This window comes from Notothenia rossii (genome assembly GCF_949606895.1).
Source record: "Notothenia rossii genome assembly, chromosome: 6".
Taxonomy (NCBI): Eukaryota; Metazoa; Chordata; class Actinopteri; order Perciformes; family Nototheniidae; genus Notothenia; species Notothenia rossii.
This window is the reverse complement of record NC_136909.1, coordinates 8,788,602-8,816,352: the sequence shown is the minus strand read 5'-3', so window position 1 is coordinate 8,816,352 and position 27,751 is coordinate 8,788,602. Positions and strand designations below refer to the sequence as shown.

The following is a 27,751-nucleotide window of genomic DNA, read 5'->3' as shown; positions in this document are numbered from 1 at the left end:
GCTCTCCCTGAGGTTTCTCCCATTTTTCCCTTTAAACTGTGGGTTTTCTCCGGAAGTGCTTCCTTGTACGATGTGAGGGTCTAAGGACAGAGGGTGTCGTATTGTCATACTGATATTCTGTGCAAACTGTGAAGTCCACTGAGACAAATGTAACATTTGTGATATTGGGCTATATAAATAAACATTGATTGATTGATTGATTGATTGATTGATTGATTGATGGTGTTGATTTAAAATGGCATAACGGGTGCCATAAAACAAACAAATCTTCTTTGAATAGTGGCATTAATAATATTTTTGAACTTACTGGAATGTATTCAACAGCACTAAGAAAGCTTTCTGCAGCATCAGCGTTTCATCTCAGGAGCTGCAGCGCTCTCTAGTGGACAGTTGTGACACCAGAGAGAGAAATGGCAGTACAGAGCTGCAGGGAAATGACCTTACAAATAGAAATAGAACATATCTATAAATGCTGAGACACCAGTCCTAAACACATCATTTCTGGAGACAATGCTTTAATTACAGTTACAGTGGAACAGCCTAAAAAACACCCAACTGCACTGAAGTCAGAGCAAGAAAAAAAAAGACAGAAAAATACTTTGCTGCTATCTATACTCTCTCCTATATGGCAATCATTTAAATATTCCTCTAACCAAAAATACTGAAGAACACCGTTTCTAAACATCTTCTTAAATGTACAATATAGTCACTTTGAAAAGGTTTTCTCACAGTAAATAAATACTTTAAGAAGTTAAGAAAAGTTAATGAAATGATGGAGTGACAGTCGAAAAGGGGGGAAAATTAAGAGTCTGTACATTATTTATTTATTTTAGAAATTGATTGCCATAATGAAGCAAATGTTGTGTTACAAAAAAGTGAGTAAATTGCTTAAAAATATACAGCTTTTTCTGAGGACAGAACCCAATAAAATGGATATTTAAAATGGCAAATTATTTCCAAAAGGATTACGTTAAGCAGTCACAGATAATAGCACAAATGTAAGCTGTTTTTTTTTAAGAATAGCATTTAGATACTTAACTTCACATTTCTGCTACACTGACTGCTATATGATTGTTCATATTGCTGTTTTGTCCTTTACAAATAAACACATACTTTTTATAGCCAGGGTTACATTTACACATACGGTACTTAATTTGGCTTTCACTGACGAGGATAAATTATATATTTTCTGATTGGATGGAAACGAAAGGATGAATCTGAAGAGACAAGATGGACAACCTGATGTGATTGGATGAATATGGTGACACATAAGAGCCTTTATCTTTATCCAACCAGAGTTGGACCCACGTACACTGAATACAGATGTTTGTTCCCAAAATAACCCAGAAAGATGTGACCATTTGTTGATGTACTTAGCAATCTTACTTTGTACCAGTATTTGGCCTTTTTGGAAGTTTGAAGCACAAGCCAAAACTGCTTTACCTTTCTTTATAAATATCAAAGTAAAGTCATACGGACATTTCTAAAATGCAAGACAATATGTTGTACATCAGTTGCTTTTGAGTTAGTTACGACTAATTTAAACTTCAAAGGTCTAAATGCCAGTGAGGCTATTGATTTAGCACAATAAAAAGAACATAACGCAAGAAATTCCAATTTGTTCCCCCTTTTTACCTGGGGTGCTTCCCCTTAAGAAAACATAACAAAATGAACTCAACATTAGAGAATCTTTTATATTTGAACCACCAAATGAAGCGAACATTTGCCACTGATATAAATATCAAAGGGTCCTTTCTGTAAAACCTCTTGAATTGGCAATCAGGTCACATCTGGCACAGCTGCCGTCACACACACAAGTCCACCAGTGATAAACATATTCTGTATATAATCTGTATTTCTGTCCTGAAGCTGCTAACATTACAACATAAAGAAGCAGATATTGGCAGTGTAGAAACCTTTATTGTTTCTACTAATGTAACTGACAGATGCAACAATCCCACCACCTTATAAAATATGTGGTAAAACAGCTCTTTGTCAGAGATTAAAACTATGTAACAGAGAACAAGCCAATTCAACAAAATCATGATTGTATTCCGAGAGCTTTTCTGCTAATTATTGACCATTATTCTGAGAGGGTGCTGGTGTCAGTCGCACTGGCCCTCAAAATAAAACACTATTCTTGCATGGAGGATTGTATCTGTAACTGATCCTGTCAAACACTGACACTGACAAAACTTAGCTATTCTTCTCAGGACATTATTTTGTGTTAATACATGATGAAATGATGTCAATGTCTCTTTTATGAAATGATGAATGGCACCAAAAACACTGGAAAAACAGAAACAAACTCACATATAAATGCACGTGGCGAATGGCAAAGGTGAATTCAGTCTGAATAAAACACGACATTTAGATTTAGATATAATAGAACAAATATAAAAACATCTATGTATAAATATAAACAATCACGACAGAGAAACTTAAAATCTGTGGAGGAAGAGGGGGGGTAACAATACAGTACAGTGAGTGTTGAGAGCAGTGCATTAAAACTGAAAAACACACATTAATAGGTATATAGAGGATATCCAGGTAGACATGTCTTTCTGACCAACATTTTTAATACAAGTCGTCTATAACGGAAATGTGTAACAGTATAGTAACTCACAAACACTGGACTCCCAGACCAAATGACGTGGAATGAACAAAAGCTGAAGTTTTTTGTCGTTTTTCTTTGATGTGTTTTTCGCTCACACACAAATCACTGCCAGTGTCCCGGGTCAGCAGGGGGTCCTCGGGGTGCTACCCTCCTCTCTCTTCTCCCCCTCAGGGTGAGCCACAGTGGGTGAGGGGGGGTGTCTAGGCCATGACGTCCTCCAGCGCCGGCAGGAAACCCTTCTCCGTCAGGTGAGCCTTCAGGGAGTTGAAGATGTGGAGCTGCTGGTCGATGCGCAGAGCCAGGAGCTGCTGGATCACCTTGCTGGGGTTCGGGCCCCTGAGAGGAGAGGGAAGATAATTATGGATGGAAATTAGGAAGATTATAACCATCAAATCTCACCATCGATCCAAAATAAATTAATCGGTGGTAAAAGAATAAAAAACAAAAATATAGACATGTTAAATCTGAGGGCTCATTTTCTGAGGGTTCAAGCTGGAACCACGTGCTTTATCTGCTTTCAGCTAATTTATCAAAAGTGCTGGAGCTTGACTACATAGCATTTTTACAGCCTGATCTACATAGTGAACTCAATATGAGGTTACATTTCAAATATTTTTTAAGTCTCAAAGGCACTCTACAGCGATATTGACCAATACTGAAAAGTCTCAAACAAAATTCAGTTTTCATACTTTAGTTTCATGTTTGAATATTTATTCAGTGTCAGAGGAAGACATAACACAACTCAAGATACAGAGATAACTATTTAATGGTTATTAGCAAGCTAGCTAGTTTAATGTTCAACCAACAGTTTGTTTTCTTCAAGAAATAAAATGTTTCGTGCTAGACGAAACATTTTATTTCTTGACAGTCAGGAATAAAATAAACAGTGGCGAACCGTCAGGGCCTTCAAGGTATTCAGAGAATACCCTGGAACACTCGGATAAAACAAATAAAAAATCGATTAAATTATATAAATAAAATGTATATAATGAATAAATGAGATTTGTATCTGTGTTGTTTGTCCTTCTCGGTCCATGCCCTACGCATTTCAGTGTTTTTTTGTTAGAAAAGAAAAGCAACCAATCAGATATTTTTCTGGGTCTCTGGGTAGAATATCCTTCAAGCAAGGTATTCTATATCCTTGATGGAATGCCCTGGCCGTTACACTGAATGAGAGCGTACATTTGGATTGACAGTTTGATCAACCAATCATATACTGATTTGTAGCCAATGGGCGTATTCTTTCAGAGTTTCCCTCGGTTCCAGGGTACACTAGAAGGCCCGCTAGTTAACTGGCTCCAGACAGAGGATCTAGAACAGGGATGGACAACTTTGATGGTGGTGGGGGCCACATAATGGATGTACTGGCCACCAGGGGGCCGCAGATTCACTTGGAACACACGCACACAAAAATTCCATGTGTTGTATGTAATTATTAACAAATATACTAAGTCTGACATCTTCATTGACATTTTACAATCTTTTAGGGAACATCCTCTAATAAGCTCACTAAACAAATATCAATTCACAGAAATGTTATTTAATTTTTACAAGTGGCATGTTTGTATTGAACAGGTTATTAAACAGTGGAATAAAACTATTTTAAACTATTGGAAAGCACGGAAAATGTGTGTGCATTGAGATTAACCATTAAGATGACATAAACATTAAGTCATGAACACTAACCCATCCATTAGTCGTCTAACTTGAACCTAAAACACTTGTAGCCTGTCTCTGCATTCCCCTTATTCCACAATAAGGGGAATGTCAACACAGACACCTGTCAGCCCGCACTCAGCGCCGCTGCCCCTCACTCCCGCTGAAATGATGAATGAAAAGCGTAGTAATCATAGATAACACGGCAGAGTCCGTGACAGTTTGTCTTGGTTTTTAGAATATTAAACTTGTTTCGCCAAATTCAGATGATAAATACAACTTTTAAGCTTGTAAAGGCATAATTACAAGCGGCAACTTAACGTCACAGCAGGGATAACAACAGCTGGTGTTTCTTGTGAGGGTTTCCCCGGGAAACAAACACAATACAGAATGTACATCAACCAACTCACTGTTTCAACCACACCGTCAACCTTGTTCTAACATATGGTTCTCAAATTGAGCATCTATCAGTCAGTGCTCATAACCCTGTTTTATCTGATCACTACGTATTAACTTTTGGTGTTCTGTTATTAGACTATAAGCCACTGCATAAGAATGCCTACAAAATAAATCTATCAGATTCTGCTGTAGCAACATTTATGGAAACAATTACATCAGTGCTTAGCTCATTAACATCTCACAGTCCAAGGGAGGACTCCTTTACTAACCTTACGCCCCCCCAAATAGATCATATGATTGATAGTGTTACAGGGGCGCTAAAAATAACACTGGACTCTATTGCCCCTTTTAAAATTAAGAAAATGAAACTAAGAAGACTAGCTCCATGGCATAACAATGAAACGTGAACAACTTTTTTGAAGTAATCTCAGGTGCTGCATGGCAGCATTCAGAGTAATTTGCTCACATTGGGTTCAACGCGTCATAGAGCGACCAAGTCATTTCATTGGACGAGAGGCGTACTATGAGAGCTGGTCACAGGGATGCGTTCAAATTTAGTCAGTAATTTGAGGAACTGTCGAAATGGCGAACGCAGATAAAGTTGAGCTTGAAAATCCTCCAGCATCCCTGAAGTATCCGGTTTGGGAACATTTTGGTTTCGCAGTTACGCAAAAGGATGACGGACCGAACCAAAGCTGTTTGTCGGCATTGTTCAATTAAAATTGGTTACGCGGCTGGCAATACATCAAACTTGCCCACTCATTTGAAAAGGCATCACCCGAATGTGAATATCACCGGTGCCAAAAGAAAAAAGACTGAATTAAACTGTGAATACATTATTCACAGTTTAATAATAATAAAAAATAAAAATAAAATGTTTTATGTTTTGTGATAATTTTTTCTGCTGTACCGAAAACTTACCGAAGCATGACCTAAAAAACCGAGGTATGTACCGAACCGAAATGTTTGTGAACCGTTACACCCCTAATTCCTACATCCATCAGTAGTAATGACTTTATGAACTTCTTTAATGATAAAATTATAACTCTTCGGGACAAAATAAACCACCACCTACCCTTAGCCAGCACTGAATCACCCTTAACACCGGACATATACTTAGAGTGCTTCTCTCCTATATACCAAAACCAACTAAATTAAATTATTGCATCCTCTAAAGCAGTGGTCACCAACCTTTTTAAGCCCAAGATCGCAGACCTCGGCCTAGGTGAAAGGCAAGATCTATCTATTGCAGAATTGAGTGAAAAAGACGGCCCAGACAGTGCTTCCAATTTGAGGCCTTTTATATAGGCTAATTGCATCTGAATTACTGTTACAGTGAAGGCTCCATAATCATCTCACGGCATATAGGCAGGGGTAAAGTGCAATTGGGGGGCGGACGTCACCTCCTCTAGGGGGGTCCTCACCTCCGGGAAGATTTTTTTTTAAATATTGAAGTTGAAAGCATCAATCTGGTGCACTTTGAGAGCAACATGAAGAGATCTATGGATTCATCTCTCAGCACCCATATGAAACAGAACTGTAAACAGATTTTCTTTTTCTTTATGGATATTTTACAAATCACTCCCCTTTTAAACTGTATTCTTGTTTTAGTGACATACTGTATAGTAGGCTATTTCATACCTGTTTTTCATTTACTCTCTTATTGTTTGTATAACTATAATGATCATATGAAGGTGTGCCGCGGCAATAATCTTTTGAATAATTTGTGACAAAACCGTTCTAAACACTCAGAGAGTCCTTTAGCTCACCTGAGCCCCTCAGTCTGAGGAGAGGACTCTCCTCCAGTTTTATGTGGAAACAGCTCCTTATGTCCGTTAGTTAGTTAGTGCAGCTAGCTAACCAGATGCTAACATCACGGTCCCCGCTAGCACCGGTCCCTCTCTCTCCCTCTCTCCGTCCCTCTCTCTATCACACTAAATGCGCTATTGCCACACACACACAGAGCCGAGCTTGAATGACATAAGCACACGTGTATTTCCATGCAACTCTCTGATTGGTGTGGTGTCTTGCCTCTGTTGCGTTCAGTGAACACGGGAAATTACAGTCCTGCCGTTGTCTCTTGTGTCATGATGAGGTTCACGTAAAGCACGGTTAATGTATTATATTATCGAGGTGTCTCAAATATACGTCAATCAAGTGGCACCTGCTAACGGGGTGGTGGATGATAGGTTTACATCTAAAAACGTATTTTTCAAACATTATTATTTTAATTTAATTTTTCTTTCTTTTGTTACTTTTTTTTTTAACGGTCCGCGATCTACCCGCACCACACTCGCGATCGACCGGTTGGCGACCACTGCTCTAAAGCATTTACCTGTATCTTAGACCCTGTTCCATCTAAGTTGTTCAAGGAAATTGCACCCCTAATTAATACACCTGTATTAAATATGATGAATATATCTTTACTGTCAGGCTATGTTCCACAGTCATTTAAAGTAGCTGTAATTAAACCTATAATTAAAAGAACAAAAAACTTGATCCTGATGTTATGGCCAATACAATTACAATACAATTACAGGCCAATATCAAACATTCCCTTCCTCTCAAAAATCCTCGAGAAAGCAGTGGCCTCAAAATTGTGTGTAATTTCAAAAAAAATTTGTTTATTTGAGAAATTCCAGTCAGGTTTTAGAAAACATCATAGCACAGAGACAGCACTGGTTAAAGTCACAAATGACCTGCATCTGATAATGGACTTGCCTCTATCCTGGTTCTGTTAGATCTGAGTGCTGCCTTTGACACTATTGACCATAACATACTACTCCAAAGATTAGAGTTTTTGATAGGTATAAGGGGAACTGCACTAAGCTGGTTCAGGTCTTATCTATCAAAACGGTCTCAGTTTGTATCTGTCAACGATGAATCCTCATTATAAACTACAGTCAGTCATGGAGTACCGCAAGGGTCTGAACTTGGACCCATCCTGTTCATCATATCTATCAATTAAACCAGATGTACAATTTCCATTAGTTAAACTGCAAGAATGCCTCACAAAGATAAAGATATGGATTACCAGCAACTTTCTATTATTAAACTCTGACAAAACAGAAGTCATTATACTAGGCCCCCAGTACCTTTGGAACGAACTGTCCAACAACATAATTTCTTCGAATTGTATTACCATGACTTCCAGCACCACGGTAAAAAATCTTGGTGTTATTTTTGACGAGGATTTGTCTTTTAAATCCCATATAAAGCACATTTCAAGGACTGCCTACTTCCATCCATGGAATATTGCAAAAATCAGGCACATCCTAAATGACAACAATACAGAAACACTAATCCATGCTTTTATCACCTCCAGGCTGGATCATTGCAATTCCCTTTTATCAGGCTGTCCAAACACATCATTAAAGAACCTTCAATTCATACAAAATTCTGCAGCATGGGTTTTAACAGGAACGAAAAAGATGGACCACATCACTCCGGTTTTAGCAGCATTGCACTGGCTACCAGTTAAGTCCAGGATTGATTTAAAAATACTTTTACTCACATACAAAGCGCTAAATGGTCAGGGACCATCCTACCTACAGGATCTTTTAATCTCCTATTGCCCCTCTAGGGCATTAAGATCCCAGAGTGCAGGTCTGTTGGTGGTTCCCAGAGTCCACAAAAAAAGGTCAGGTGCTAGAGCTTTCGGCTACCAATCCCCATCCCTCTGGAATCAACTTCCAGTGACGATTAGGGAGGCAGACAGTGTCCACACATTTGAGAGCAGGTTAAAGACTTTCCTTTTTAGTACAGCGTACAGTTAAGACTGGTTTTAAACCCCCTTTTATACATCCTCATGGACCCTTCGTTTTATTTTGTATTTATTGTACTCTTAACTGCATTTGTGTCATGTTCCTTTTTAAATTGGTATTTTCACATTGATCTTGTAAGATACATTTGTTGTTTTTACATTGTTTTACATTGCCAATTGTGTTTGTTGACTTGTGAAGCCCTCTGAGACCAATAGGATTTGTGATTTTGGGCTATATAAATAAACTTGAATTGAATACACACAAACGCCATTTGCCCATCCCTGATCTAGAATGAATGCGACGAAGCAATTCATATGCCGTTTTATTGTTTTTAACGTTGAAATGGCAAGTGCAACAGGTGAAGATGATGTTGTTGCGGAATTGTTGTGAGTACCCTTTTCAAGACGACAATTCAATGGAAAGAAGGACATTATAACGGAGGGGGGGGGGGGGTTCTGATTCGTCTGTACATTGCTGTTTTAGTCGGCGTTCTTCTAATTAGTGTCTACAGTGTGCCGATTGAGCGATGTGGGGCAAGCCCCTCTCTCTGCTCTTTAAAATGAACGTGTACTGTAAAAACTACACTGTGCATGCTCAGAGTATTTTTCTATTCAATGTGTGCGGCAAAAAAATAATCACCATAGGGGCACTGTGCTGCAATACCCACCAAACGTCATCTCATAATTCAGAGAGCTGATTGGCTGTAAGTACGTGTGCCGCGAAAAGTTATTTGTTTACGTGTTTAAAAAAATACTAGAAGCTTATATATACACATCCAAGTTGTTCTTGCCCCATCACTTTTGTACATATAAAAACGCCACTGATTACTGTTCATTGCTAATTAGGTTATAAAACATATCAACAAAGCATAGCAGTGTGTTTACCTGATGAAGCTGGCAATGTAGACGTTAACAAATGTTGCCATAAGGTACTGGCAGTCGAACCGGTCCATAATGCCACCGTGACCCGGGATCGTGTTGGCAAAATCCTGGAAGAACACACAACAGTACATGTGATCAGACTGCTGCTATGCGTATAATATAAATGGAGCAAAGACAACAGACATTAAAGGGATAGTTGGAGTGTTTTGAAGTAAACAAACGTGTCAGAAATCCCTACTTTGATCTTGAAGGCTCTCTTGAAGCCGCTGGCGAAGAATCCTCCGAAGGGTCCCATGATGGAGGCGAAGGAGGAGAGAGCGATGCTGTGGATCTGGAACGGATACAGACGCACCGTGGTCTGCGGAGACAAGGACCATGTGTCAGACTCAAACAGAGACCAGCAGTAAACTAGTTATTTGGCTAAAATAGGACGTGCATCCCCAGGCTTTTAGTATCAAAATCAAACCTGGCGGAGAAAAATATAATGAGGTTGAAACGTATGATAAAAACCTGGTGTTAAACTGGACTTCGGTTCTGTTAATATACTCTAGAAACAACATTTAGATATATTTTAACGTTACTTTATAAGTTACACAGGATAAAAACTAAATAACAAAGCTGACAATTCAAACTAGCTGAAACTACAGGCTAGGTCCTAACATAAATGTAATGAGCTTTGAGTTTGCAATGTGTAATGTTTGACCTGTTAAGAAAAAACCGTCTATATTTTTCTATAGCTTTACAGAGATGCTGCATTATATCGGTTTGGCATTGTCCACTTCCAAAGTGTTTGAAAGGTTGCGACACAAATACATTATTCTACAAATATTACGGATCCCTCTTGTTTTTTGGCATACTGGATTTGCAATATAGTGATTTTATTGTTTCATAGTTACATGAATGTTTATATGACTTGTGATGCCAGAAAAGGAAGGACAGATGAAGGTCAGGAGAGTCTTACCCATCCGGTGAAGGACTCCAGGACGGAGGGCAGGGTGTAGTCCTGCAGCTGGAAAAGCTCCGAGGGCTCGCAGTCCACCTGGAACCGGTTGGAGTCGTTGTTGAACTCCACCGGGCAGACGAAGTAACGCCAGCCGGACATCACGTAGGAGAGCTGGGGGAGAGCAAGCTTCAGTTACTGCATGTTGCCTTTGATTTTTTTATTATAAATACTGTTTCACTGTCAAATAATGACAGACATAACAGGAAGAAAAGGAAAAACACTTCTGCAACATCTACAGTGTTTAATAATTCAGAGCTAACATAACAAGGTTTATTTAGATGTTGCACATCTCAGTGAAACAGCCTAACAGGATGTTAGGATTTTAGGCTCATTTTTTCTGTCTACCGATTTTAATGAAGCTTGTTGAAAAGCTGTAGCATGTGCCAACAAGGATCTAATTAAAGTGTAATTTTCATTTTCATAGCGATATAGGGCATTTGTGCTGCATTATCTTACTAAACTATCTTAACACTAGAACTGCCAGGGGTCGCTGTATACCTAAAACCGCCAACGGGTAAAATGTACCCGCTATTAGAATGCATTGATTTTCAAGGTACAATGTTCTTTTACTTATCATACTAGAACACAGGGTTAACAGTGAGTTTTGATCGCACAGTGATGAAACTTAAACCAATATAATCTGTGGACTCTCAGCTTCCATATGATATCTAGTGTGCAGATAGCATGAAGTATAAAATATCGCTAAAAGTGTCTCTATATCTCTCTCTCTCTATCTATCGATCTCTCTCTATCTATATATATTTTTTTTATAGGGAACCGCAGTAAACAACAAGCGTTGCTATAACAACACGTCATGTTTATGTTTTGCGCGAGATCAATAGCGCGAAAATCCCTGCATTTCCTATAAGGTAAATATTACCCGCTGGCGCTAATGGGTATAAATGGCAATTCTTTGGGCAATTTTTTCAATCTGACTTCATATTTACAATTTGACAACCCAACAGAGGGTGCTACATAACACACTTTCAGGAAAAGTCACGGACTGGGAGACTTGAATATTTTATTGAAGAAAAGTTACATACAATCAAGAAACAGCTGCGGGTAAAATGTACCCGTTGGCGGTTCTAGTGTTAAAATAGAAAAACACTTCCCAAAATGAAAAAAATCAGGATTCTCTATAACTCTTACCATGATGCCGAACACTATGGTGGAGAACAATCCACCGATGAATCCCTCCCATGTCTTCTTAGGGGAAAGCTGCAGAGGACAGTGAATGTGTCGATAGTAGGTTAATACATCACCATGTACCAAACAACACTTTTAAAGTGTCCATGAAATGTGTCAATAAAACACTGACTGCCGATAAGTAAACAAGATCAAGGAGAAGGAGCTAATATTACGGAGAAATACCTAAAAGGATGTCATAAAAAGTTCATATTCTCTGGAGTGGAGTAACATAACAAGAGTCAATTTCCAGACTTCAGACAAAAACTAAGTGATACTTACAAAATTGGGTTTTCATTTACTAGAAACACGTGAGTTTTATTGATGAAACACAGGCTGGACATCTGTTGCTTGCATTAATAGTTCTGAAAATAGGGAAAACAATAATATGCAACCAACCTTGATGAGAGGGGTGCGCCCGAAGAAGAAACCAAACATGTAGGCCATAATGTCGTTACAGATCACACAGGAAATTGGCACAATGAACCTGTGAGAAGAGAAGAGTCAACATGAGACTCATAAATAAGAAACTTAGAGAAAATGTATGAATGTATTTGGATTGTTCTAGCAAGCCCATAAACACGGTAAACATAGTAGGTGCAGTTTTTTTTTATTGAAATGAGGCCCAGTGTGAGCATAATATGAAAATGTGAAAAATGTTCAAGTTTATTGAAATGGTAAAACACAGTGGAATGTATTCTTTTTAAAGACAGAAACTTAAGAAACTATTAAGGTGAAGCTTAATCTATGCAAAGACGATAAAGGACTGTTTTTTTACCAGATCATCCCCTCAAACAGGTTGTGAATGATGAAGTGAGACTGAGTCACCACGATCAGCAGAGTCACATGAGTCCAACCAAACTGTGGAGAGAAAACATCATTAGGAAAATATGTTTACAATCAACACAATTATATTCATGACTAAGGGTCCTTGTTCCAAATATGTATTGATAGATTTGATGGTGGCACAACACCTGAGGGATTACAGTCAGTTGTGACTACACTGAGATGGGATTTAGCTGAAAAGGATATTAGCTTGATTAAATTCAAAATGTGTTTGAAGGCAGCGTATCCTATTTAACATTAAGAGCTGCGTTTTTGTAAACCTCATGGCTCCGTATTTAATATATATTAATTCATACATTCCACTGAAACAAAAGTAAGGTTTGTCTATTATCAGCAGTGTTTTAGGGCAAAATTAAATTAAATTAAAGAGAAGGGGAGCAGGGTAATGAGAGTAAGGAAAATAAGCAAGATGAAATTGTTTTTAAAAAGGTGGGTATTCTCTGAGATTTGTAAGAAAAAAAATCAAGCATTAAAAAAAAAGAAAAAAAAAAAATTCCTACATTGAAAAAATTTTTTTATTGATTGCTTCACTTGCAAGGTTGGATGAACCTCTATCAAACACACACAAAATGTATCTTTCTTGTTAATTTACAACTTTATTCTCAGTTATTTCTCAGACTAATACACCCTTCCACTGGCTGCATAATTTACATTTCTTTTTTACAAACACTGTAATATCCTTCTCTATGTGATCATAGAGCCTGGATTAGGACCAAAGATCACAGGATTGATGTGTCTTGTTGATCTAATCCATATCACAGATGTTGTCTTAGATGATTGCTTTCCCTTTGATTTAACAGGCACTGATTTTTCTGCTTGACACATATTTAATGACTGTATGCCAGACAATTTATTAGAGCAATCTCCAGCCCTCTTCTACACACACTTGAGGGCCCGTATTTCATCTTGCCTCATCAATAACCCAGGAGCCTCCAGGTTGCCACTCACCATGTAGAACTGCAGGCGGTAGTGCTTCTTCACCAAGCTCAGCACAAACATGCAGAAACCTGCAACAAGACATGCTGCGTTAAAAATGTTGATATAACCAGGTCTGTGAAAGAGAGGGGGGTTAATTAAGTCAGAATTATGTTCATCTCTCTTCCAACTCATCTAAATTTAGCTTGACCTATTTCAGACAAAGCTCTGAGTAAATGTGCAGAGAGGAGGTTTGTACAAGACTGAGCTTCGTAGAGGATGTTGCATAGAAGAGACGAAAAAGTGCTTTTACTGGGAAGAAGAAGTTAAAGCAGACATAGTTTACACCCGAGGAAGGAGGACGCTTCAAGGTTTAAAAAAAATCTACATATGATTAATGTATGCATTTTCTGGCACTTCAAGGTCTGACAAAATGATCATCAAAGCTGCCTGAAAGCGTGTGAAAGAGCCGGCCCATTCAGTGTGAACATAGAAGGCAAAAGGAAGCGACAATCAAGGTGCTTCCTTCCTCCTCACTTCCTGTTCAGCTGCAGCAGAACTGAATTACCAACTGACAACCTGCAGACAGGAAGTGGGACTTCTTCAGTTTGCACAGAGCCTAAAATAACCAACTTTTAGGGTTATTATGTTCATAAAGGATATTCTAAATGTTGGCATTCAACTCTGGATTAACAGAATTAATTCAGTTTTTCAAGTTGACAAAACTAAGACGTCCGGATACAATATTGAAAATGTAATTAGCAAATGACAGTTTAAACAGTAGCTTGATCATATACACTCTATATCAGGGGTACCCAACCAGTCGATCGCGATCGACCAGGGGAGATTCCCAGTCGATCGCGAGATGTGTCTAAAAATAGAACAACAATATTCTGTTTTATCCATAGACTGTATATATTTTTTATCTTTAATGTCCTATAACATAATCTTCCTGCGCAAGAATAATGCACTTGAACGCATCAAAGCTTTGTGATTGGCCGGTGTGACCCCATGTGTCGGGGTGGCTGGTGGTCAGTGTGCACTAGTTCGCTGACGTTGTCCGTGTCAACAACAGGAGTGACAGTCTGCAAACACACAAGACCGCAATTATGGCAGAAGCAAAAAAGCCCAAAATATATAATTTTCACTTCGAGTGGTTGGATGATTATTTTTCTATTCTATTCTAAATCTATTCCAATTTAAAGTCCATCTGTCTCATCTGCAATGCGAGCGTGGCTTTACCGAAGAAGGGTAATTTAGGAGCGACATTTCAAAATAGTGCACAAACGCTACCAGACGGAATTCCCTCCTCATTCTGCCCTACGCTCCCAAAAGGGGAGGGGCCTGAAAGGACAGCTAAATGCACAGCATTGTGTATTTACCTGGTAGTAGGCTGTCAGTAATGGCAATGCCTCTCTATTTGGACTGGTAGATCTCCGCAGACTGGCCATTTTAAAAGTAGCTCTCGGTTCAAAAAAGGTTGGGCACCACTGCTCTATATCCTTTACCATGTGAAAAAGCACTTCTTATCTGCACACATTAAGTTAAGTGATTTCATTTGATAACATTTTAAACTCTGACGCCAAGGACCTTGGCACTGTGGCATATTTAGACAAGGCCTTAGTGCAACTATCCAGTAGAAAGTGATCATGTGTGTGGCTGGAGTTTGGTGAAAGTGATAAAAGTGTGAGTGGTACACCACATGTCACTTCCTCTCTGCTTAGCCGGCACAGTTGTACGATGCAAGGACACTTTACTTTGAAAATAAAAAGAACAAGCTATTCCAGAAAAAAGGCACAAAGAGTAAGATTTCTTCAACAAAAAAAAAAGTTTCAACTCATACACTAATAATCTCTCCTAATCATCACTTGTTAACTACTATGAGGTTAACACTCTGCCTCTGTTTTCTATTGTTCTGCCTTTACTCTCATTTAGCTTTTACCTCAATAAAAATGCCTTCTCAAAACTGTAATGAAAGTCAAATGATTGTAGCTTGTTGCCTATATGTTGGAACTGCACACTCGTTTATTCATTCTGATAACAATTGATTTACATTTTAAGAGACTTGGTTCTCTTTAGATGCTCAGATGACTTTTCAAATCGACTTTCACATATTCAAACAGCTCTATTGATGGGCATTGCTTTTAAAAAAAAAAAAAACGAATTCTCAGAGAATAAAATGCATGAACCCGTTTGCAAAAACATAATAATTGCAAACTGATCATTTCAATTGTCAACATTAAGGGGAAGCAGTTTGGAGACCCTTGCATTTCTTTTAAAAAATAAAGGGTGAATCTGAGGTTGGCTTATCACACACTGGCTCCATAACCCCTGTGCCAAGTTAGACAAATCCAAGTCTTTGGACCTTTAAGTTGATCCCTCTAACATGCCGACATGTGGAAAGATGTTATAACTATAGCTATATTTCCCCCAGGCTTGTCAGAGTTTGTACCTGTGAGGTAGAGGGCAAAGGAGATAAATCGATGGTATTTGCTGAGGATGCGAAGCGGCTCCTCTCTTTGCACCAGAGTGAAGAAGCAGTCCGTCACGGTTTCACCATAAAAGAAGTAGTTGACACACAGCAGGAAGTACCTGTGGGGTGGAAGACATGTTCATGTTTCAAGGCTTCACACCAGCAGCTTATCAGACATTCAGTATGCCTGCAGAAAAACCAGTGAGGCCATTGATGAACTCACCGACTCATCTCACTGCATTTGACGAATGTTTTGTCAAAGAAGAGAGTTTAGATTTTTCTGCTGAAGGCATAGGGAATGTCAGGATTATCTATCAAACTAATGTACACCACTAAAGCTAAGAAATAAAGATGCACCGATGGAAATGTCATATAAAAGTCACATTTTTCTTGGTGAAAATTAAATGTAATGTTCATAGATTATTAATATAAGAGAAACATCTGATACAAATATTACTCTGTACTGTTTCTGCAGGCCTTTTATTACATTACATATTATATATCTGACGCTTTCATCCAAAGTGACCTTCATATAATTTAACACTGAAGACTTGCCTACAGGAGCAATTTAGGGTGAAGTGTCTTTCCCAAGCACTCTTCGCATGTTGTCAGGAGGTGGGATTGAACTGCTGACCCCCTGTTTCACCTATTAAAGACTCTCCCCTATTTATTATTTATTTATGTGTCAGTTTAACTACTTAATTATACAAAAATATGTATAAGTCAGTATCTATTTACACAAAGGTGTGTGTATTATATGTTGATTACTTTGAGCAGCATGGGAATGATTTGCAATATATTATTGAAGTGTCTCATTAAGTATTTTCCTCCAAGGTCCTGCCGGTGTTACGAATCAAAAGCTTTAGGTCTTCGTTGCTCGCACTGAAAAAATGCTATACCGACGACATGGCGTGTGTGTTTGCCTGGATATGATGTAAAATAATCATGTTGTATTTAAATGATCGGCCACTTCGATCGGTGCATCTCCACTAAAATCACAGCTCTGATAATTCACAATCTTTGCCATTTTTGCTGATTGGCTTAATAATCTAGAATCTAAACCAATCAGATCAGGTCAGTAAACAAACCTCAGGAAGTCTGCAACAAAAGAGACAAAAAAGCAAGACAACACAATAAGATGGAAGCACATATGCAATGTTTATGACACACAAATGTGATGGGTGTGTGTGTGTATGTGTATGTGTATGTGTATGTGTATATGTGTGTATGTGTGTGTGTGTGTGTGTGTGTGTGTGTGTGTGTGTGTGTGTGTGTGTGTGTGTGTGTGTGTGTGTGTGTGTGTGTGTGTGTGTGTCTCACCAGCTCAACGTCCTGAACCAGGGCAGGTGGTAGGAGTGGTACACACTGTAGCCAATGGTGATGATTTCCTGGAAGCACTTTATCTGAACAAAGAGGACCTACACACAGAGAAACAGTGGGGCATCAGAAGTGTGTGTGTGTGTGTGTGTGTGTGTGTGTGTGTGTGTGTGTGTGTGTGTGTGTGTGTGTGTGTGTGTGTGTGTGTGTGTGTGTGTGTGTGTGTGTGTGTGTGTGTGTGTGTGTGTGTGTGTGTGTGTGTGTGTGTGTGTGTGTGTGTGTGTGTGTGTGTGTGTGTGTGTGTGTGTGTGTGTGTGCACATGCATGTGTGTGCGTGTGCGTGTGCGTGTGTAATATGTCCTGGTACCATAGTGACATAAAATGGCTGACAGGCCTATCTTCAGGGAATTCCCATATGCAGAGATCTTGCGTGCTATTACAAGATGTCACTTAATTTCATGAGATAACAATTTACATTTATGTGTTGGAAGTCAACTGAACGTGCAGCAGAGAGAACATATTGAATGACATCTAAAGCACTGTACAGCTCATGGAGAAAATGTGCCTGTACCTTTAATATAATTATGTAAATAAACTAGACCATAGCTCATACTTTACATAACCAACCATGACTTTTTTTCAAGTCTTACACCTCTTTTTCAGCACTGGTTGGAAGACACTTTTCTAACATATTCTCTGTAAGGTAACTCTGGAGGAGTCAGAGGGTTTTGCACGGCACCATCAGTTTTGTACTCACAATCATCATAAGCACTATGGGGCCTAGGTAGATGATGAGGAAGAAGAAGGAGATCATGGCTAGTGTGAGGATGCCTCGGACCCACCAGTTCTTCCATCTTAAAAGGAAACACACACATTTTCTTTTTTATTATGCACATGCATCCCATAGTTCTTTTTAAGTGAACATCACTGGTTAGTAAACAATACATTTAGCAGGAGTAGACTTTACAAAAGGAAGTGGATTAAAAATGCTTTATAGGATACCTCGATCACAGTTTAAGAGTTCGAAATTGGTCTTTGAGATAATGCATAATAATAATAATTAGAGATGTCCCGATCCGATCACGTGATTTTCAAAAGATCGGAATCGGGAGATAAAAATCGGAAATCGGGATTTTTTTTATTCAATGTCACAAAACAAAAATGCCCATGTTCAAGTCTTAAAGTCATCCTGAGGCCTTAGTTTTGGTTTCAAATTACACAACATCATGTATGTGTTGCTTCTTTGGGGCTTGTTCTCATAGACCTGGTTGCTTATTTCTCTCAAATCTGGCAACAGAGTGGGCGCAGTGTCTAATTGTAGCAGTAAGCTAATGAGTACTGATAAGCTTTATTTTGTTTTGATCCAATGCTGCTTTGAAAAAAGAAGCTATATCCATTTTGAATATCCAATTTAAATAAAAAAATAACCTTAAGGGACAACTTGAATGCTTTTTTTTTTCTCTTAATGCATTGCATAAAGATCGGATCGGGAAAAATCGGTATCTGCAAATTGTAAAAATCAAATGATCGGAATCGGATCGGGAGCAAAAAAAGTGATCGGGACATCCCTAATAATAATAATATAAATCATTGCTTATCTGGTGGTCGTGAATAGATTACTAAAAAAGGGCCACATGGCACAGGGGCCCCAATTGTCAATGCCCCCCCAATAAAAGAGACACTACCAACAAGAAAAAGAAATTAGCAAAAAAAGCACAAAAAGGCTGCAAATAAACAATATCGGCTACAAAGAGATGAAAAACTGCTACAGCGACACACCAAAGAACTACAAAGGGACAGATACAGCTGCAAAATGACACACAGAGACAACAAAAAGACAAAGAAAACTACCAGGAGACGCAGAACAAATGCAAAGAGACACAAAATGACCACCAAACACACAAAACTACTCATATTTCTAATAAATATAAATACACAAAAACTATACAATACATGAACTGTGTCTTATTCCTATGTGGGAGAGGTAGTGTGGCTTATGTTAATGATTTATATTAAAGTGTTGCGACACAGAGTAACGGTGTCTCATACAGGGACATCCTTAGTTTTATATTAACCCTCCTGTTTTCTTCGGGTCAAATCTGACCAATTTACTACTTTCATCAATCATAACTTTTTTGTTTTAGATTCGATTGCATTAAGGCTTCATGATATCCTTCACAGTAGACATTTGAACATATACAATGGTTGATCACCACTTTTATTGAATTTTGGATGATTTAGTCAACTTTGTAACACCCATGGTGTTCCCGGTCAAAAATGACCACCATAAAGAAAAGGAATTAGTAACCATCCGAAAATTGTTAATATTGTCTGATAGCTGAGTTTCTTACCGTTAAGTGGTTATGACGCATTAATAGGTTTTTAAATGTTAAGAAGCCCTCAGACGCTGTTTCATGCAGATGTTGCGATTTTTCCCCTGCCCGAGGGGGAATGGGGCTTAACAGGTTAAATGAAATTTGGTGACAATTAATGGTTTTTGTGTTAATGTAATAGCAGCTAAAACAGGACCGGTCAAATTTGACCGCGAACACCAAAGTAAGGGGGGAGAAACGAAGACAATAGGAGGGTTAATAATGTTTCTACCAGGAATAGAGGGTCAAGTTCAGTGAGTCACATCCACTGTGTGAGGAAGGAATCCTGTGTGTGAATCATGACACCACTGCTGTTAGATTCAGGAAAAACATGGGCCTGTAGCTCTACACAAAGCAATGTAGTGACTCACTGTATGACCCGTAACCAAGAGTAGCTCTTTAGATAAAAGGCGTTAAGTCAAATAGCTATTTTTATATTCTATGCTGGACAATTTGACATCACTGAGCATGCTGAACACCTTGCTTCAAGATCATATTTTATTTCAATTACAAACAAAACCCAGCAATATGTTTTCCCATTTAAAAAGGTCCCCTATTATGCAAAATCCCCTTTTTCAAGTATTTTCTACATCAACACTGTGGAAAGAGATTCTGAAAGTTTCAGGAACAAAGAACAAAGATTCTCTCTCTCTTTTTGTCCTGATCCATTTATATAAAAACCTGTCTGAAAATGAGCTGATCAGATTTTGGCCACTTTGTGATGTCATAACGATGTTTTGGCTTGTGTAACCCCCCCCCCCCACCTTATCACCTGAATCTCCTCCTAGAGCACCTTTGTGTTCTTTTTAACCAAATCTCTCTCAGAGGGAAGTGGGGAGGGGCTCCTTATTTTCATCTAAAGTAACAGACAGAGAATCAGCACTTTTGAAACAGGGCTGAAACAGAGGGGATTATGGGATGCTGCAATGCTTGGTGTTTCAGCCAATAAGAGACATGTTCTGTATATATCTGAGACCTATAATATATTGATGAAAAACAGTATAATAGGGGACCTTTAACATTCAGTGATAGTACCTTGAGGAGAGTCCAGAAAGGGCCTTGTTTAAAACCTCTGGGGTGTCATCAGCAGGGGCCGGCACCTCGGAGAGTCCTGAGTCCCCCTTCGAGTCTCCATCTGACGCTCCATCTTTCTCCAACCTCAGCTCGCTGTCTGAACCCTGGCAAAGTGAAAGAAATATGACATTTAATAAAGATATGAGGCTGCAGAAAGTAATTGAAAACATACACTGTTCATTTTATATTTAATTGAACATCCCATTCCATGCACACTTGAATTAAAAAGGTAATCTTGTCAAATGTATTTTTTTGAGAGAAACCCTTTTATGGTCCTTCTTGTCAAAGCTTATTTAGTCCAGTCATTTAACACCCTATGCATACCACTCTATCCACAATGCATATATATTCTATGCTCTAATAAATAATATGTACTCTAAAAAATTGTAATATGTTATTGAACAGCTTATTGATAATATCAGTTAGGACATACAGTACCATTTTTACAGCAGCAGTTCTGCCAGTAGGAGTGTGTGGGCGACACACACACACACATACACAAACACATACACACACATAAACACACACTGTGCCAAATCATCTCCATCCATATTGTTAAAAACAATCTGTTTTAAAACCCTCTGATTTCTGCCTCTCTATGGAAACAGCTATCATAGGATGGATGTAATCAGACAGATTTCTTGAGGTCATTTTGTCCTTCCCACTTTTCTCTCCCCCACAGACCTCTCTGCTGCTGGTGACCAAATTAGGCTCCGAGTTCTCACTTCACAGCAGATGGTCTGCGTGCTGTTTGAGTCTCACAGTTTAACATCTAAACACCTCGACATTACTGCTGCTGGATATTTTCTGTATGAATGACAGACCTTTGTAGTATGTCTTACAGCAAAAGCAACAACGGTACATTTCTTGGAAACATGTTCCTTTCTAAAATAGGATTAAAAAAATACATCACAACAAGCAATGCCAACATAACAACGATTTCCATTAATTTTTTATCTGGCTTATAGTTTCTACATTCATGAAATAATAATTTGCTCTCTAATATGTCCAAAAACTGTGAACATTGTGAATCTCAGTTTAAAAAGTCCAAAGTGATGTCTTTAAATGTCTTGTTATGTCAGGCAACTCATACAAATATTCCCTTTATTATGATATGACACAGAGAAAAGCGGGAAACCTCCATATTTCAGAGGCTTAAAGTCAAAATTAATTGTTTATATCATTGATTGGCGATCATTTTTTTGTCAAACTACTTGTATAGTCCTTATCACTACATATATTGCTCAAAATCAACATATTAATAAAAAAGGAAAAGAATGTTACAAGAAGTATGTTGTAAAGTGACTGAGGACCGCATTAATTCATTTCATTATAAAGATGTTTTTGTAGCAATGACATCCTGCCATGCAGATTCAGTTTACTCTCTTGTGTATATTACTGTCACTTTAACAGCTGCAACAGTCAGTGTGTGTCCACCATTGTTAGAGTGTCACTGAGAAAAACACTCATTCTTTAGGCTGCCAATTCCCTCTGGATCCACCCAGCCAAAAAAAAACTAAAACTGTAAATGTTCATAGATTTGGAAGATTGAATCTCCTTATATGAAACACACGAAGTCCAGAAGCAGACAAAGCAAAACACACACACATAGAGACTCATTTTCCGCCTGCTGGTTGCTATGGAAACAATGTCCGTCACTCAGGATGCTTGAGTTAAAAATAACCTTTTTTCACACAAACACTCCTCCCCTTCCATGCTTCCTGGTCATCAGCGTCAACACAATGAGTGTCTCCAATTCATTAGAAAGAGCTAAATCTGCAGGCTGTGAAAGGATCAGGAGCACAGGTCATTTTTAATCTGGTTTAGGCTTTATTTTATGTACAGATGTCTTTCGGAAAATAAAGCATACCGCAAAAGACGAGGTTGGTGATTCATCTTCTCAGCTATGGGTTTACAGGCACAAAGATAAGATAAGATAAGATAAGATTGTATTCATCCCGAAGGTAATTGTTGTGCCAGAGTAACAAAATACAATAAACACAATAAACACAGCAGCAAAACTTTACACTAAAAGTGCAGCAAAAAGAGCAATTAAACATCCACAGACAACATGAAACGTAGAAACATAGAAAGTCACACAATCAATGCAATTATTATTAGCAGTATTTAGTAGTTAGTAGTGCAAAAATTAAAACGTAGTGGCAGTTACATAATTGCACGTTATCATAGCATTATTAATAATACTAATAATAATAATATATTATAATATTGCACGTATATATTATATAGCAGCGAGTGTATTGCAATGATGTTAATTATATTTATATGTATATTGCACATAGTGTCGGTGTGGAAGTTCTCAGTGCCCTTTACTTAGGGGTGAAGAGTTAAAGAGTTTGATCGCCACTGGGAGGAAAGACCTCCTGTGGCGCTGTGTGGTGGTTATCGTGATCTCAGTCTGTGGCTGAAAGTGCTCCGGTAGGAAACCAGTGTGGCATGCAGGGGGTGATAAATGACAGATATTTCAGAGCAACTGTTTTGAATAGCTGACGACCACACGTGTTCAGATAGTCATTTTAAAAAGTAGACTTCAGGACATGGCCTGACTTGCACACAATAAATGTCTATAATGAGAAATGTACACGACTAGATGATGCACCACAAAGATATCCAAAAATGGTGAACATCTCTAACGTTCAAAGGTTTATCATAGTGTAACTTATTCATAAAAGGTGTCACCTGCATTTCAGTCTTCCCATATTTATGCAAACCATAATACAAGTTACCAAAACTAATGCCATCCTTATTTCATAAACTGATCCAGATAAAAAGGTCAAAGCAGGGCCAGAATAGATTAAACCCTTTTTTACATAATTTTAGAAAAGGGGATCGAGTAGACAATTCACTATTTACCTGCATTTCCATATTCAAATAGGTCTCGTGTACACAATCCCTGCTCTAGCATTTACTCTGTGAAGGGGCAAGTTAGATTGGAGCCACACGAGAACGGTCACGCAAATAATAATAATTGTATATGTGCAATGATATGAATAACCCACATTTAATCTTTCGACTATAATATTTTCTCTTTTTTGTCACTGTTTAATTACTTAATTATTATGTCTTTACTGTTAAACAAGGTATTGTTTTTCTTTCGTCTTGTAGATGCATTGTCCCCTGTTGGTGCTGTAACGCTGCAAATGTCTCTTCTGTGGAACACATATTAGACTTTCCTTATCCTTAATAGTAATGATGTTATCTAGATATCACTATACCTAATTGTGAATGGAATGACCTGATTAGGAGCACAAAGGCAGCGTCTTTAACTACTCACTGCTGGGCTGCTTTAAAAACACAATACGATCAGAAGACAATCAACCAAAGCATGAAGGTTAAAGCACTTTGAGGGCTGAGTGGCCCATAGTTTATAACCATTCCTTAAATCTGCCCCATGAGGTTTTGTGGTCTGGATGTAGCTAATGGCCCACTTACATCTGCTTTTAACTGCTCTGCAATTATCTGTAATCATGTCCTTTTGTTCTGGATTATGGATCCTAACGCCCATCACATCACCACCATGACTCTTTGATGGCATTTACTGGAACATAATGTTCTCCAAAACACAATAATGTATTTAGTTTCCCTTCAGTACAACTGGAGCGTTTTAATATCCTGTTACAGGCAGCAGAATGCCTGAAGCAGTTGTTGTTATTGATTTAGCAGCTAAGCTAATGCTACACTAGCATAAAGAAGTATGTGAGCCTTGTTTGTTTAGAGGCAGCTGAGTAAACGGATGACTTTGTTGGAGAAATACATGTAATTAAGATCAGATTACAGTCTTCAACATATTTTAGCTTGAGGCCATTTCAACCCTTGTGTGATGCAACACCCTGTATGGGGCTCACTCCAAAACATCCATCAAATTGTTCATATTTAGCTCTTCATGAAACAAAAGCACTGATTCAAACTCAATTTAACATCGTTTCATATACAAGAAAAGCAATTCTACACATCAGCATGTATATGATAAAGAAAGCAGACTTAAAATTGATGTAATTTATATTTGTGCTTTTATTTTGCCTGTTGTTTTCACCAAGACCCAGACCAGGAAGAAGCGTCTACCAATCAGGTTTAAAATGAGAGTAGTTTGGCGGATGATTTTGTACACCACATTTCATTGGATTTGCATCCCCCTTTAAAATCAATCTACTACTAAATCGACTGTATCCAATAACAAAATGACAAATTAAATCAATATTTACCTAACTTCCACTCTAGCTACAGGTCACACACCACAGCCATTCCTAGCATTCGGTGACATTAACCATATATTTAGCAATTAAAAGGGCTATTGTTATTTGCAAAAGCTTGGCTTTACATGTTTAATAGGCTACCCCACTAATATAAAAAAAACAATTTTATATACCCAGGATATTCAAAAGTCTAAATAATCACTCTGATTTTAGTAGGCAAAGCTGCCAAAAGCATGTTTGCTCAACTTCCATAACATATACACACAAAGAAATACTAACATATTCTACATGTTTGTCCCTGTTGTATAATCAAATTATGAATAATAATGCATTACAGTGCCGAGCATCAGAGCTATGTGGCTAACTAGCATTAGCTTCCCGTTACCTTGTCCTCTGACGGCTGTGTTTGTATCGGTGCTTCGGCTCCACGGTGCCTGAGCTCGGTCATATTTAGAGGTTTTGTAGCCCCAACGACTCCAGAGAAGCTCCTGTGTCTCAGAGACACTTTTTATTCGGACTGACAGATCTCCTGCTGAGCGTGTTAGCTGGTATCTGCACAGCGACACTTTCCACTCGATGAACCAAGTCTATGTCAAGTCAGAATGAATGAAAAAGCTTGGGAAAGAAGAGCACTTCCGCTTTTCAAAATAAAACTAAAATGGTTACATTTAAAGGTCCCCTATTATACTGTTTTTCATCAATATATTACAGGTCTCAGATACAAAACACATCTCTGAAGTGTTTGGCTCCAAACAGTGGCGGTTCTAGACCAATTTGACCGGGGGGGCCACTGGGGGGCCAGTTATTTTCTGAGGGGGGCACAATAAATGCAGGACGAAAAAGAGAACTAGACAGTATGCAGTAATTGCGCATAAGAAAACAATGCAATACAGTTATTTGTATTTGTTTCAGTACACTTATTTATTTCAGATATATCTTATAGTTATTACTGTTAGCTTCAGCTTAAGTTATAGTACCATTTTTGCACTAACACCATATCATATTTATATAAAAATAAAGGCAAGAACAGTTACATCTCTACTTTACATTTACAATTACACGGATACAATAGTTTAACTCACCTTCAATTATCGTGGTAGTCTCTCGAAACGTAGGTTTCAATCAGTCTTTCTTGGATGCAACAGCCTCTGATGATCCGAGATGAAAAGTGTTTGTTTTTTGCGTTTCAGCCGGACAGTGAAAGTGAGTGCACCGCTCTAATGGGTCCTGAGTGCACTGCTCTAATGGGTCCGACTAGAATGACGAATAACGTTAGTTCCGCCTATTCCGTCATTCAATAAATCGTGTAATAAGTCATACATTTTTCTTTTTTTTCACTTTTCATTTTTAGGGGGGTCACAGGGTGGTCAGAGGTCATTGTTAGGGGGCACTGGCCCCCCCTGCCCCCCCCTAGAACCGCCCCTGGCTCCAAACACCAAACAGATCATTGCAGCATCCCATAATCCCCTCTGTTTCAGCCCTGTTTCCAAAGTGCTGATTCTCTGTCTGTTACTTTAGATGAAAATAAGGAGCCCCTCCTCACGCCCCTCTGATACCTCATTCACACCAACGCAACTCCGTTTCAAGCTCCGTGCTAGAGCTTTTCAGGTTCAGAACCGGTTCTTCGGTTTAGCTCCGGCTCTCTTCACACCGCCCAGAGTCCGACTGGTGCTGCGTCATTGCGTCATCGTTTGCGTCATGACATAACCGTTTGCGTGCCTGCTTCATAAAGCCAAACCGCGCGGATTGTGCTCCAGCTTCCTCTGTAACTCTTCGGAAGACCAGATTCCCACTAGGTAGCTGGTCTCTTCAGTGGACCACTGCTGCTTGTTAAGTTTCTCCATCGTTGTGTACAAACTGGATAAAACGGCGGCTTTTTGTTGTTGTTCAGGAGTTGATCCCGCCCCTGCCCCTGCCTCTGCCCCTGCCTCGACGTAAGCGTGACGTATGCGGTGCTTTTGCTCTGGCCGGACAATTTTTTGGTGCTTGAAATGAACCGGATTCCGGAGCTAAGAGGCTGCTCCGCTGCGGTGTGAACAAGAAAACCCGGTGCTTTTCAAGTTCCAGCTCCAAACCGGCCCTGAAACACCGTTGGTGTGAATGAGGTATAGATATTTGGTTAAAAAGAACACAATGGTGCCCTAGGAGGAGATTCAGTTGATAAGGTGGGGGTGGGGTTACCTTGGTTGGTTATTGGCTAATGGTTACACAAGACTAAAAATAGTTATGACATCATAAAGTGGCCCAAATCTGATCAGCTCATTTTCAGACAGGTTTTTATATAAATGGATCAGGACAAAAAGTGAGAGAATATTTTTTCCTGAAACTTTCAGAATCTACAGAGGGGACACATTGATGTGTAAAAGACATGGAAAAGTGGATTTTGCATAATAGGGGTCCTTTAACACTGCTTGCATCCATAGACTGTATAAATAAAGCTTACATCACATAGGTAGAACAGTTTTCGTCAGAGGTGGGAGAAGTACTCAGATCTTTTACTTGAGTTAAAGTAGAAGTGTAGAAATACTCTGTTACAAGTAAAATTCCTGCATTCAAAATGTTACTTAAGTAAGAGTACAGAAGTATCCAAATATAATTAAAGTACTAAAAGTAAAAGTACTCCTTATGTAGATTAGTCCATTTCAGAATGATATATATTATATGTTTTCATTATAATTATGTGTGCATTTTAAGTGTTATCAAAGCTGGTAAAGGTGCAGCTAGTTTTAATGATTTTGTATACTGCAGCGTAGCTTGTGAATTGTACTCCAGGTGTAACTAAAGATAATCAATAATCGTATGGAATAGAAGTACAAAGTAGTATTACATGGAAATACTCAAGTCTCAAAATTGTACTAGAGTAAATGCACTTAGTTACATTACAACTCTGGTTTTATTTACCTATAGCTCAGTCATTTATTTCATATTATGTTTTATTGAATTTATATTTAGTGAGACGAAACATAACAGGTGAGACTAGAAAAGACAGAGTTAATATATTGGGTGACATGTCGGGATTAACATGATGGGGAGAA

General features: G+C 38.5%; 1 protein-coding gene across 1 annotated transcript; it reads right to left on the bottom strand.

The window, feature by feature from the left end:
• Positions 1–805: 805 nt before the first annotated feature.
• Positions 806–25,326, bottom strand: LOC307043548 (phosphatidate cytidylyltransferase 2-like). Its single transcript, XM_079688054.1, has 13 exons — positions 25,102–25,326; positions 20,464–20,606; positions 17,814–17,910; positions 17,060–17,157; positions 15,719–15,858; positions 13,300–13,358; positions 12,284–12,366; positions 11,905–11,992; positions 11,470–11,538; positions 10,279–10,431; positions 9,556–9,675; positions 9,321–9,424; positions 806–2,953 (listed from the first exon to the last, which is right to left on the bottom strand). The coding sequence occupies exons 1-13, from the start codon at positions 25,162–25,164 to the stop codon at positions 2,818–2,820; spliced, it is 1,353 nt and encodes a 450-aa protein (XP_079544180.1). The 5' UTR covers positions 25,165–25,326; the 3' UTR covers positions 806–2,817.
• Positions 25,327–27,751: the final 2,425 nt, after the last annotated feature.